Source organism: Cuculus canorus, chromosome 7, assembly GCF_017976375.1.
Source record: "Cuculus canorus isolate bCucCan1 chromosome 7, bCucCan1.pri, whole genome shotgun sequence".
NCBI classification, from domain to species: Eukaryota; Metazoa; Chordata; class Aves; order Cuculiformes; family Cuculidae; genus Cuculus; species Cuculus canorus.
This window is the reverse complement of record NC_071407.1, coordinates 25,628,561-25,642,548: the sequence shown is the minus strand read 5'-3', so window position 1 is coordinate 25,642,548 and position 13,988 is coordinate 25,628,561. Positions and strand designations below refer to the sequence as shown.

General features: G+C 37.3%; 1 protein-coding gene across 2 annotated transcripts in view; it reads right to left on the bottom strand.

The window, feature by feature from the left end:
- Window positions 1–663: 663 nt before the first annotated feature.
- The window catches only part of RET (ret proto-oncogene), an 89,406-nt gene continuing 76,081 nt past the window's right edge, over window positions 664–13,988 (bottom strand). The window contains exons 18-21 of one of the 2 annotated variants that reach the window (XM_054071973.1): window positions 12,659–12,796; window positions 11,085–11,184; window positions 9,032–9,179; window positions 664–7,134 (exon numbers count right to left, since the gene is read on the bottom strand). In XM_054071973.1, the coding sequence (XP_053927948.1) occupies window positions 6,977–7,134; window positions 9,032–9,179; window positions 11,085–11,184; window positions 12,659–12,796 (544 nt within the window). In that variant the 3' untranslated portion in view covers window positions 664–6,976. The remainder of the gene's footprint in view (window positions 7,135–9,031; window positions 9,180–11,084; window positions 11,185–12,658; window positions 12,797–13,988) is intronic. The other variant, XM_054071974.1, reaches the window with a different exon arrangement.

Sequence of the window (13,988 nt, the reverse complement as noted above, 5' to 3'; positions counted from 1 at the left end):
AAATAAAAATCCTCATAACCAGCATACACTTAGTGCATCTCTGTTCACTACGTCTGGATTTGCTCACTGTTCAGAAACTCCCTCTCCATAGGAAAACCAGTTCTGTGTTTGAATGATTTACTGACTCAAGACTAAAATCTCTCTCAATTATTTCTACCCTGTAGCAGAAAGAATCATTCTTGGCTTCTGCTGTCAGGCCAGTCACTGACAGCCCAGCCCAGACCAAAACTATCTTGGAGAGCAGTGAACTCTGCTTGCTGATTCTTGAAGCTGCACACACATTTTTTTAAAACTATACTGTAAATCTGGTATTTACCTCCCAGATATTTCCACAGGCTGTTCCCACATCTCAGTCTTCACAAAAATCTTCCAGACTTTTCAGCCATCTTAAGAAAATAAACCCATTACCAGCTTTCTCAAGGAATGAGAGCCGCCCTTGAGTAGTCTCCTTATCTGTCTTATGAAGCAGGGGTTTAGAAGGGAAACTATATTATAAGGAAGAGCTAAAGTCACTTAGTCTGTTCATCTTGGAAAAGAGGAGACTGTGGGGAGACCTCATTACACTCTACAGCTTCCTCACAAGGGGAGGAGGAAGAGCAGCCACTGGTCTCTTCTCCTTGGCAACCAATGATAAGACCTAAGGGAATGGCAGGAAGATGTGCCAGGGGAGGGTTAGGTGAGCCAGTCGGAAAAAGCTCTTTACCCAGAGGGTGGTGGAGCACTGGGACTCCTCAGGGAAGCAGTCACAGCACCAAGTCTGACAGAATTCCAGAAGCATTTGGACAACGCCCTCAGACCCATGGTGTGAACGTTGGGGTTGCCCTGTGCAGGAGTTAAAGTTGATGATTCTTGTGGGTCCCTTCCAACTCAGGACACGATTCTAATGAAGTTATGCCAACTCTCTTCCTTTTTGGTGAAATACTCTTGAATAAATGGATACTATTCTTTTTATTGGTAGAAATTTGGTAAACAAGTAGGATCATCCTACTGTTTCTTGATTTGCATTGGACTATAGTTTATTCCGTAACAAAATCTGAAAGAGGAAGTGGAATTATATTTTTCCCCAAAAAATAACTTTAAAGTTTCCCTAAATATAGGGATAAGCAATATTTTAGCAGACCAAATGTTTGCAATACACGCTCATTTGACTTAGTTTAATTAAACAATTTGAGCTATTTCCATCCTTAAACATAGTAAATTCAGATAGGAAATTGCATTGGCAGGTAGCTATGAAAAGGGCACGTGTTGCAAATGAAAATCAGCACTCACATCAAACTCTTTCAACTATGATCAGGAGGAAAAGTCCTGAACAGATGAAAAATTAAATAAGGCCCCTAACAAGTACTTCTGTGACCTGTGTAATGCAGAAAAATGAGACTAGAAACTGCAATGTTTGATTGATATCCAGATCTCAAATCTTTCTGTCCCTGCAGACTTCGGCACATGGATAAATCTCCTGCGGGCAAATTCATGTTTCTACCCAGATAAGATCAAACAGGGAATAAGGCAATAGTGGGGTGAACGCAGAGAAGAAAGAGATTGTACATCGCTCTCTGCAGCCATCTGTTGATTCCTTGACCAACAGATTAGCTCTTAGTGTGGTATGCAGTAACTCCAAAACTACTTCTGGCACCAATGTTGTCAAGGATTAAAACCATACATCCCTACAGTATTCAATAATGAATTATTTTGCAAACATAATCCTAAAAATAAGGCCCTAGATGTGTTGGCTTACATTTTCTTCTGTCCTCCACTCAGAGAAGATCATGAAATACATAAAAACCTCATCCTGCTGCAATGGACACACTTTCCAGCTGGCGACCTCCATCTCTTCTTTAGGACATGTCAACACATTTCTACAATTAAGAAATAATCATGATACCTGGTTCTGCTATTAACAACCTCTTGCAGAGAGAATGATGAAATGAAGCTGATGTATCACCTTTTTTTTTATTTCCTCCAACGTCTCTACAGTTATGCTTTATTTCTATGTTGTTTTATAAATATAAGAGGAAATATACACAAAATGATGGGCTACCCTAACTTCCCATGGGGATTTGTACAGATACTGGGCTGACTGGACCTGCCCTTTCTTTAACTACAGACTAAGCAGGAACAGTGACTGCTTTTACCTTCATAGCCTACTCACAGTTTAACAAATACTATATACTGTACCATATACTATGTCAGTATATACTATAATAGTAATATTATATATTACTATAGAATACTATATACTGACATATTCAGTAGTTCTGACAGTGCAACTAGTGGTTCTTTCCACTACATCAATATTGTGATAAAACAAGCATCTTTTTATTTGATATTTTGAGTCGAGATTTGCCCATAGTCTATACTTTTTTCTCCATTAAAATCAGCAGAGGTTTATCAGGGATATAAATGGGAGGTGATGTAGGTCAAAGCTGAGTGCTTTGGGAAAACCCAGTCCATTTTTATATTTGGGAGCAAATAAAAAAATCCAAACCGAGCAGAAACACCTACTGTAAACATTGCTATTTATTGAAAATATGCACATTACTTGCTATCAGTAAGTTTGAACCTCTACAAACCTCTGTGCTTCACTGATTAAATGGAAAGCTTTTCTTTTGGCAAGGTAAAAATGCACTTAAATCAGGTATCTCACATGTTAATACACATTTGCTTGTATGAGCAAGGACAAAATCAAACTCTCAGTTCTGATACCTAATGACAACAATCATTACATTGTCATTGATTTCAAAAGTTCTTAACTTTTTTAGCTACCTTGAAGATGAACACACTCTTCTTTCATTCTCTTTTCTAATAGAAACCTGGGAAGTTATTTCTTGACATGTAAAGTACAACTACAATGCTCTTAAATTGTTCATGTAATCCATATGAAACAGCTTCCAGATGAGGTGAAGTTGGATTCCTAGGAAGTGTACTTTACTAGCCCAAAGTAAGGAGCTATTTATTTTAGATGAGCTTAAGATGAGCTTAAAGGAAGGTGTACTTGTCTGTATTCAGGTAGGCAAAAGCTCTTTACTTAATTTCAGAATGTTATCAGCAAAACGAACGTTCCCAAAAGCTCAGAGAAATATGTTTTAAGCAAGAAATTTGTTGTGTTGAGATACCATACAAACTGTTACAAAACCAGGTAAAAGCAAAAAAAAACCAAAAAGGCACCATGAAAGGAGAGGAACCATTCATCTTCTCAAAACGCATTAAGAGAATATATCTCTCTGTCATAACTGGAAGACACAGGTTGCTGTCCCAAAGAATTAGAAATGAGAAACATATGGAACACAGTTTACATGAACAACTCATCTTTACTGAGAAACTCGATTAATACTGAAAAATATTTCATTCACTGTCTCTTCCAGATGTACATTATAGAGATATTTGTGCTTACCGGTCTTCTAGTGTCAGTACCTGCTCCTACGTGCCGCCGCTAGGTAGACAAGTTACAATACTGTGCTAGGGATGGGTAGACCCGGGTTATTCCTACTTTGCCCGTATTTTGATAATATCTTTCGTACTTTTGCTAGCAGACTACTGGGATATTTGGTTTTAGACCAGCAAATATTAACGAATAATTTCTCCATGAGTGATCCCACTATCTTCAGAGGGTCTACTTAAGTTACATGAAGTTAGATGCAGTGGACCTGAACACCTTAGGTTTTCTTACTAAGTTTTTACATCCTTCTATACGACTTCAGGGAACCACAGGGTTGTTTGGCTTTTTTTCAGAAAGGTTGCTTAGGCTGAAAAGTCAAACTATTCATCTCACTATGGACAAACTGCACCTTGTTTATGGGGAATGTTGCCTGGTGACACCTAGGAGCTGGTGCTGCTGAATGTCATCTCTAGTATTCTATGGTGCAGCTGCAGAGAGGGACACAGGATTTTTAGGTGGGCTGAGCTTTGAAACAAAGCATTTCAAAAATTATAAGTAATTTTTTGTGAACTTTCAAAACTTACAGTGGAAATGTCTTTTTGAGGTATGTTTTGAGGCTCATATTATTCATGTAAGATTGATTTTAAAACATCAGGGAATAGAAATGTGCTTTTATAGAATTTTTGAGACTCACTTAAAATAGGTCCAGTTCAGCATACCATAGAGATTCATGCACATTTTGCATGAAAAACTGTAGATAAAACCACATGATTTAAATATTAGATACCTCACATTAATGGGACAAGACTTTTAAAAATATCTGTTCTATGAAACAGGCTACTGTCTGCAGATTAAATTCTGCAACCTCAGAGTATCATATCTCGGTAAAACTTTGTGGAAACAAATATTACAATAACTTCCTTGTGCTGCTGTAATGACTAGAAGGACACATGACATCTACCCCGTTCCCTATCTGTCACAACTCCAAGTACAGATGACGTAAACCATATCAGAGCTGCAGATATTTAGAAAAGGCTGACAGAAATTTTTAGCAATATTCCTTCCTTTACATTTAGACGAGTCATTTACTCCCTTCAAATTCATTTTCCTCAGGGCAGGCAAGTGCTTAAGTATTTCTGGAACTGATGGAAATAATCCTCTGCAGCATCCCCCTTTTTACCTACACGGAAAGCACATTTACTCTCTAATGGAGAACTGAAATAAGATTGTCACCATTCAGACTAACAGCAACACAGAATAAACAAGAAACACTTCAAAGGAAACGTTTACAAAAGTACCATACACAGAAGACATAAGAAGCTTTCATGTGAGGACTGAATGCTTGAAAGTGAGAATATAAGCAGGAAGGGAGTAAAAAAATCAGTTGGATTAGGAAACACTGGTTAAGAATTTTTCATTAAGCTGCACTTAATGCAAGTAATTGTGTATGGCAACTATAATTAAGCACTGTGTATGTATTTTATATGCAGAATCTACATCTGGTAACATATGTAACAATAACTATTAGTGCAATTTTTCACAGGAATTAATGGTTGAAACAACACTGACTCACACTGGGAAGTATAAAATACACAATTCTTTCTGCATCCACTGGTTATTTCAGCATACTATCCCACTCACCTACTGTACAGCAATGCTGTTGCAGGGGCTTTTCAGTTAGAAACTGGGCACTTCACATCTCCCAGTTGAATGCTGCTGCTGAAGATAGCTGATAAAAAGACATTCATAATTTAAGAGAGAATAAAAAAGAAAAATCTCGATGCCTTCATTGCTCACAGCAAATAAAGAATTCCCTTTTACAGACATAAAATATAGGAAAAGGGCTGGATAAAGCAAAAAGTTACCATTTTTTTCTCCTTTTTTCACAGATTTCTCAATAGAAAAATAAAGCCCATATAATGGGCTTCATTTTCAGTGCCATTTATTTTAAAAGTGTGCATTCTGATAGTTGTGTCATGCCGGTGAAGATGACCATTATATCACAACTGAACCCCTTCTGTATACACAGCTGTATCTGTTTACTGTACATAAGCATTACACAACATGGCAAAGTTTTGTACAAAGAAAAAGTCACTCTCCTTAGTGATTGACCAAAGCCAGGACAGGATCAAATATGATATTAAACAGTGAAGGTGTTTAAATTCCAACGCAGCACTTGATATCCCGCTTTTTGTGAAATGAAAATCTGTGCTCAGGTTTTGGCAGTCTGACTCTCTTGTTTCTGAAATCACAGACTTTAATGGAAACAGAAAGTTGATACACAAAACAACATCTGAAAACAGCTAAATTGGATTGTAAGTGACAGGAGCAAAGCTTTGGTAGAACTGGATTATTTAGAATAACCATCACAACGCTAACAACGAGTCACTTGGGATTTACGCCCCAACATTTGCAGCAAAAAAAAGTTATCTTTAACCATATCAGATTACAAATAAAGACAGTAGTGCTGATCATTTACTCTTTCACATAGAACATGACCCACAGTCTGATCATTCTCTCAAATATCAAGTCAGTGTTGTAGGCACAACATTTTTATATTTCACCTTAACAAGTTCAGATGACATTTTCCTTGTACAGTTTCATTAACAGTAGAGTTTTAGACCAATTTTGCTGTGCAAGTGTTGTTTACTCATGACTTTCAAAGTAGTAGGTTTATTTTGAGTTATGTCATGGCAGTGTCCTGTACATGGCAGTGTATCCAATATGGAGCTGAGAGGAGGACTCCAACCCACTGAGTATGACTGCAAACAAAATCTCTTCACTGGAATTCAATCTGAAAATCTCGTACAGTCTATTTTTAACTCAAGAGAATAATTATGATTGTACAAGATTGTATGTTTTAACATTGGTAAGATGTAGGTGATGGAAAGTAAATTCTGTCAGATGAACACTCTTGATTGCCATCAGTCTATACAGCTTATCTTGTATCAAATTTATCTCCATTGTGCTAAAGGTAAGAGAAGTTAAAACTAATAAAACAAACTCTCTTCTCATTAAGACAAGACAATACATTTTACAAGACTTCAAATGTTGAATCTCAAGTCCTCTATTGACTTTCTCTTTGCTTCCAAACCAAGACAGTGCCAACATCATCGTAACACTTCTCATTTGACAGCAAGCTCAGTAATTTGGGAGCCTATTTCCCCCCTCCCTTCCATATATTGTTTGTGCTTCCTGCTTAGATCAAGTGGTCATAGGCTAACAGCGACTATAAAAGTAGCAGTTCAAGTACATTCTTCCCACCCAAGAAATCCGTAACACAGGACAGTTAGTCTAAAAACCAACAAGAATGAGCGCGGGGCCATTTGCATTAAGAAGTTGCCAAATGGAACCATATGCAAAATGGCAACCTAGAAAGAAGTACTGGAACTACAACTCTTATTCAACTTGATATGTTTTCTGCAAGGGGAATTCACCAATTATAGTGTTCAGCATGAATAACACACTTTAGAAACTACCAATAAAAAAGTTTGCCAATTTAAAAGTTAGTGTTGATTGCACAAAGAACGAGCCAATGGCCTTTCCATTCTTTGCATCTTTGTTCCTCTCAGGAGTCCATTACCTTTCACAAAGAAAATTTTAGCTATCAAACTTGTCCATAAATTTTGCCGCTGAGTGTGAAACCATCCAGTTAGCATATACACTATCATTTGCATATCTTGAAAACACAGAGTTAGTGCCATCGAATCTTGTGAGTGGAACGGGGCTCTCCTCAGGCCAGTTCGGGTATGACATGCCTAAAAATGAAAACAGATAATTTTTTCTGCACTGAAGAACCATAACTTCATGTGCAGACAGTAAGGCCCTTGGCAAAACTCCCTTCAGTATTTAAGCCAGTCCACTGGATTTTGTCCCAAATCATTTCTTATAAATGATGTTTTGAAAGCCCTGAAGCATAACTTCAGATGTAAGCAAAAACCCTGAAAAAATAAAGTGCTTGCTTGATAAAAAATTGTGTGCGCACAGGCACATGTGCATAATAAAAAGCTAATAATTCTACTGATGCACCTCCAACTTTGCATAATTTTGTTTTTAAACAATCATGTAGCAATATATTGCTTTGCAAGAGGAAGTTCTTGCTATACAGGAAGTGCTCCAAGAATTAATAACCCTATTTGGGACAGGATCCAAAGTCCGTTGCAATGACTGAGAATATTTCCATTTAGTTAAATGAACATCTTTCCTTTGGCTTCAGTGAGGTTTCGGGGACCCTCACACCCTCACCAGGGATCCCCTGCTTAATTTTAGGAAATCCCAGGAGCACAATTGAGTAAAGTCCAACAAAGTCCTGAGCACTCATCTTGAATCTATTTTAGGCATGTAATTATTCGCATCAAGTCCAGTAACTGCTTCTAGGTTTAGGCAGAAGTGATCATCAGAATGGAAGGAGAGTGCTTAGCACCATGTTGATCCAGCTGTACGAGCAGAGAACCACATCGGGGTCAAGATCTTCAAAAAGAGAAATCTGATTTTGCTGCTTATTAAGCACTCACAATCTGCCATCAGCCTCGGTGGCAACTTTGTCTGTTGCTGCATTCTTTTAACAATCTGGCCACTAAGTGCCCCAAAGTGAGCGTGAGTTGGGGGAACCTATTAAAGAAAATTATAGACTAGGTACAGATCAAAAATAGACCCAAAGCCATGTATTAATGGCAACTTTTAGGCTAAAAGATCCAACTTTTCAAAAGTCATACTGCTTGAAGAATAATTAAAAAAAAAAAAGTATCTGTGATGTTAGTAAATATCTAAAAACATGGAGAATATTTAATCAGGAGGCAAAATGTAGGAGTTTTGGCAAGAACCATTTTTACTGTCCATCTCACCATCACAATATGAAAGCATATGTTCTTTTTAAAAACACTTGCTACATCATTCAATCAAGATTTAGTACTGACATTTTCATAACAAATCAAAGGACGTGAAAACAGCTGAGTGTATTTTCAAAATGCCCATTGTTAATTCAGTTTTCAAAGGACTCTACATGTTGACTTAGTCTGTATATAATACTTACAGACTATTTTGAACCTCTGTATATAATACTCTGGTTTTGTTCTATGATACATTAAATAGACATTTCAGCTTATGGATCCAGAATGCATTAACAGCAGCTGAAATGCAGAAATCCACCTTGATAAAAAAAAGTGTTGCAGATGGGTCCTATCATTAGGCTATGGCAAAAAACAGTATTAAAAAAAAGTCTATTGCTTAAATTAGAGGTGCAGAATCTAACATACTTCAAATGTTCCCCCCAACAGGATAGTTGAATTAGATACTCATTAGCATTTTATATTTCCCCTGAGAATAATTCCCTGATTTTTTTTTTTTCTTTTTTTGGTATGATATCTAGTCATTTTACTTATTTTCACATCCTTTTAAAAACATTTATTTTAAACACAGCTTCAAAATGACTAAAGGATGATCCGGATGCAAACTTTGACATTTACCAAAATAAAAAAACAAACAAACAAAAAAACCCCAAAGAAGCTTCCAAGCAAATTTTGATTGGCTTCATTCGGACAAGAAACACATTAATGGGGTTACAGAGTCTGAGAACAGTGCAGAAGAAAAATCTTTTTTTTTTTTTTTTTTTTTTTTTGTGTAGCTAGAATCTAGTAAATGCATGTGAAATTCTACCATAGAGTTTGTTTTCAATCCATGTGGAAGGGAGGGTTCGAGGGAGGGGAGCATTATTACAGTCCACGAGCGGTGTCTCCTCTTCTGAGAGCCCATCATCATAAAGTAAGGAATCGGAAGGTGTGGAAGCTGCAAGATCTAAGTAGTCCTAAGAAGTGAACACAGAAAAAAAAAAATGGTTAACATATGTGGCAGTATTGCTGGTTGGGTATAAAGGCTAAATCATAGAATTATAGAATGCTTTGAGTCAGAAGAGACCTTAAAGCCCATCCAGTTCCAACCACCTGCCACAGGCAGGGACTCCTCCCACTGGATCAGGTTGCTCAAAGCCCCATCCAACCTGGTATTGAACACCTCCAGGGATGGGGCAGCCACAACTTCTCTGGGCAACCTGTGCCAGCGCCTCACCACCCTCACAGGAAAAAGAATTCTTCCTAATATTTAATCTAAATCTCCCCTCTTTTAACTTAAATGTGCATCTGGTTTCTTTAAAGGAAGTAACTACAGATCCCCCTGCATTCATCTTTTGATACTACTTCTGGCTTCTAAGTAGGCTCTCCCTTTCTGCCACCATAGCAACTTTGGAAGGATTTGATTTGCTGGAACAGTAAACACACTACAGACATATTAATACTTCTCTTACTTAATTCTGCACATCAGTAAAATAACCAAGAAGACAAAGGGCTGCGCTCACTGATTTCTTTGACCTTCACTTTCTGTTATGCCTTCTTCAACCTTCACTTTCTGTTATGCCTGATACAAATGTATGCCCGAAATATATATAAAGATACATATGCGCACTGAAAGGAGAAGGTACTCAGATCTTATCATTGTGCAAAAGCTTTTACATAATCATGTCTAAAATTAGCCATGTAAATAATGCCAAATAAAGTCTGCACTGCTGTTGTTCTAAAACTAAATATTTAGATCACCCATAGGAATTCATAGGTTTTCATCTAAGCTGCTGAATTGCTTTGGTGAAAAAAACCCAGATGTGAAGCATTTTTACTAATCTAAAGCCTACTTTTTAGTTTCAAAATGGCTTTTTCCCTGGAAATCTATTGAAATTAAACTTTAAAAAGGTAAAGTCACCCAATATTAAATCTTCAAAATTTTTCACTCAGAAAGGCAAGAAGAAGAATGACTGATTCGCCAAGCTCTATAGCTCTATTTTGGATTTGCTTTGGTTTTTATTACGATAAAAATTTCAGGAAACTGGCCAGCCTCTGTATTACAAGCCTGTCACTAGGCATTCAGATCATTTGCATGCTGATTCACAGCAGCTAAAAGTTAGTGGTTGAAAAGTCAGAGTGATTTAATGTACAATCTAGACCTTTCATTTTGCCATTTTTCATTTAAAACATTCACATTCTGAACAAAATTGTTCGCATTTGTTTATTAGCCCTTTTTGCACCCAATGTAAATGCCATCACATTCTCAAATCTGATAACAGTTGCTGTATTTCCTCTGGTTTTCATTTGTAACTGCCCTTCTTCCCATAACTAGTAGTTTTTTTGAAAAAAATTATAGAATCATAGAATGGTTTGAGTTGGAAGGGACCTTAAAGATCACCCAGTTCCAACCCACAGGGACATGTTCCACTGGATCAGGTTGCTCAGCCACAACTTCTCTGGGCAACCTATGCCAGTGCCTCACCACCTGGCACAGGAAAACAAGTCTTCCTAAAGTAAAAAACTACTTCTTCCAAAGAATGTGTTTATGTGCAAGTAGGTCTGCATACTTTTTATAAATATAAGCAACTTGGACCTACTTTTAGACCCCAGCATCCATTCATTCCAAGAAAGTCTATACAGGATTACAATTGTATTAAACTCAGAATGGTGGAATTGTACAGGTTTTGTATCTCTGTTGCTGTTATCACATAACAAAAATCACACTGAAGGAAATACTACATTCTTCTACTTCTATTCTTCCTAGGGTTACTTATTCAGGAGTACAATTTAGGAATAACTTCACAGTACTCTTTTTAGACTGATTAAGGATAAGTCATGATCATAAAAACTTCCAAAAACTCATGCTTTCCCACACTTACCCTACTCTTCACCATCATTTTCTCTAGTTCCTTGCTGATTTCAGCAAAAGTTGGTCTTTTATCTGGTTCTTGCTTCCAGCAGCGCAACATCAGGTTGTACCTGTGACCCGCCACAAAGGGGAAAAACCCCAAAATTGTTAGAAGTTGTTCATTCATCTGCTCAAATAATTTACAGCATTGAATCATAAAATGGTTTGGGTCGGAAGGGATCATAAAGCTCATCCAGTTCCAATCCTCCTGCCACAAGCAGGGACACCTTCCACTGGATCAGGTTGCTCATAAAGTCCATCCACAAGCACATCAAGCTTTGTTGTGTGTTCTGTTAAATGTTCCCTTGAATTAACAACTGTCTTTCACAAGAACGGGCTTTTATTTTCATGAGTCTTTAGGAGTTTAAATCTTGATACACTTGGCATTGCATTTTTTCGCCCTTGTCTATGATCTCTCTTACTTAGCTGGATAAAATGGAGAATGCAATTTAAGAAAAATGGTCCTTAAAGTAGGGTCTCAAAGACTGTCAGAAAAATTTCTGTGTGAAACAGAAAAAATCTAACCCAGTCAGAAAACTATGGTGTGGCTAGAATAAAAAAAAAAAAAAAAAGAAACTTGGACATGGTCAGCTTGCCTAACCTAATAATTATCAATGACACAACATATGTTTGAAGAACGAAGTGTTATTCCCTGCTGAGATGAAACAGACAAAATTAAGTATGTACTATTTGCTAGAAGATATTTGTCAGTGACACTTGTAAATGCGTACCCCACCCTAAATTCAGAAGCCCTTAATGTTTTTTCTCTGTATATGGTATTAAGAAAAATAAAATTGTATTATTTATACTGTATTTTCTCAGCCTGGGTGTCACCAAAGCGTCCTTCATGTTGAAAATCGCTCAGAAGTGACATCATAGTGATTAAAGCTTAGTAACTTTCTAAAAAAGCCTGACCATGACCAGATTTGCAGGCTGATAAAACCATGCCTCATCTACAAATGCCATGGAAGAACCACAGAGAGAAGATATTTCATCTTGAGAGTGTTTTAATAAATCAGCCAATAAAATATGAGCAGTCTCCAAATAAAAAGGAAAGTGCCATGGCCTTATCACAGAAAACTTGTGTCTTCCAGGATATGGATTTCTGGGTCAAGGTATCATTTCTCCTCTGCAATGCCAGGACAACTAATAGTCAATGACTGTTGAGGGAACATCTACATCATTTGCAGAAAAGCACTGAAAGATTTTCTTGAATATTTCAGCTACCACTGTGTTTTATCAAATTCTCCCCCTCTCCCCATCCTCAAAAAATCTGAATATTCAAACTATTTTAATTGCTTGGCTAGTGTGTTATTCAATATCCTACAAGTATTTTTGATGTAGCTGCAAGCTTCCTGTTGGTAATTCTTTACCTGCACTTTACTGTTCAGTAATTTCATTACATTCTTTTCAGCACTACATATCTGGATTATACCTCTGAGATATACAGAACAGTATTTATGTGCTACTTATTTAAACTTTCTATTTTTAATGTATTCAGTCAAGAAATGTTTTATGAATCTAATCAGATCAAGAGCTACTTACATTTCTTCACTACAGTTTTCTGGTCTCTCCATTCTATAGCCTGTTTTCAGGAGGTTAAAGAGTCTTTCTGGAGCAATACCTGGGTAGGGATTGCCTCCCAAAGTTACAATTTCCCATAGCAGAACTCCAAATGACCATCTGAAAAAGATAAAACAAGATTTTGTTTAGAGTGGTGGGCTTCAAGAGCTTAGTGTGGCTTTCACCTAACCAATCTCTTCCTTGTGTTTTGAGAGCCCAAACAAATTTAAGACATTGCCGTACAGATGCCATAGGGCCATCCTTGTTCCCAAATGCCATTTCTGAAGAAGACTAACAAGCAAAACAGTAAGAATTAGGGATAGCCCTCTTTTATCCATTGCCAAATACTAACTGTATCCTGGGAAGACTCATCTTCTTTTAACAGCAGACTCTTTCCCATGGTGGCCCAGCCCAAAGCCTTGTTCCTCTTCTGTACAGTGCCCCTGGAGGAGCCTCTCTCTTTTCCTTCGCCTACAGAGGGAGTCTAACATTCCTAATTAGCCCTAACTAGGACTAATTCCTGGTTAGTCTTAATCAGAAATAACTGTCTAAATTTACACAGGCTGGCTCAACCAATTACCAAGGAATCAGTTGGCTGGTTTTAATCTGAGGTTGTGTTTACATGTTTATTTCAACCATAAGCAACACCTTCGATTTCATCTGGTCTCCTGGGCCGTTACAGTGATTCAGGACTTATTTTTCTTCTTAGAGTTGATAAAAGAAGAGGACATAACTCATTCTGGAAATATCAAATGCCTAAAATATAGTTTAACATAGAATAGAAGACAGAAAAAACTATTCTGAAATTTTAAAAGTCAGCATTTCTTCTCTTCACTTATGTTACTGATGGGCTCAAGCAAAGAGATCTTGCTCAATGGGTTGGAAATATTTAGAAAGATTAAATTAGTCCATTTTTGGAGGGCATGCAGGAGAAGACAGGCAAAAAATGTTTTTCTCTCCTTAGGGGAAAGCTTTCAAGACACAAAGAAGCTACAAATTACGCTGAACCTGCTCAGCTGGCAGAACTGCCAAAATCTGGATGTTCAAAATGAAGGAAATCAGCCAACACTGTTTCACGCAAAGGTGATACTCAGTGGGAGGTGACTGGAATCAAAATTACATACAATTTATGACAAATGTTAGCTTCTGTGCTCTCATCATTTGGTAATTTCTGTGAAAACTTCACTGTTAAGATTTCAGGAACTGTCACACACCTAATGACAAACGAAACAGCAAATGTCTTTGAAAACTCCATCCCAAAATGTTAGGCACAAACTGCACCTCCTGTCTGACTATGTTCCACCTGTGATTC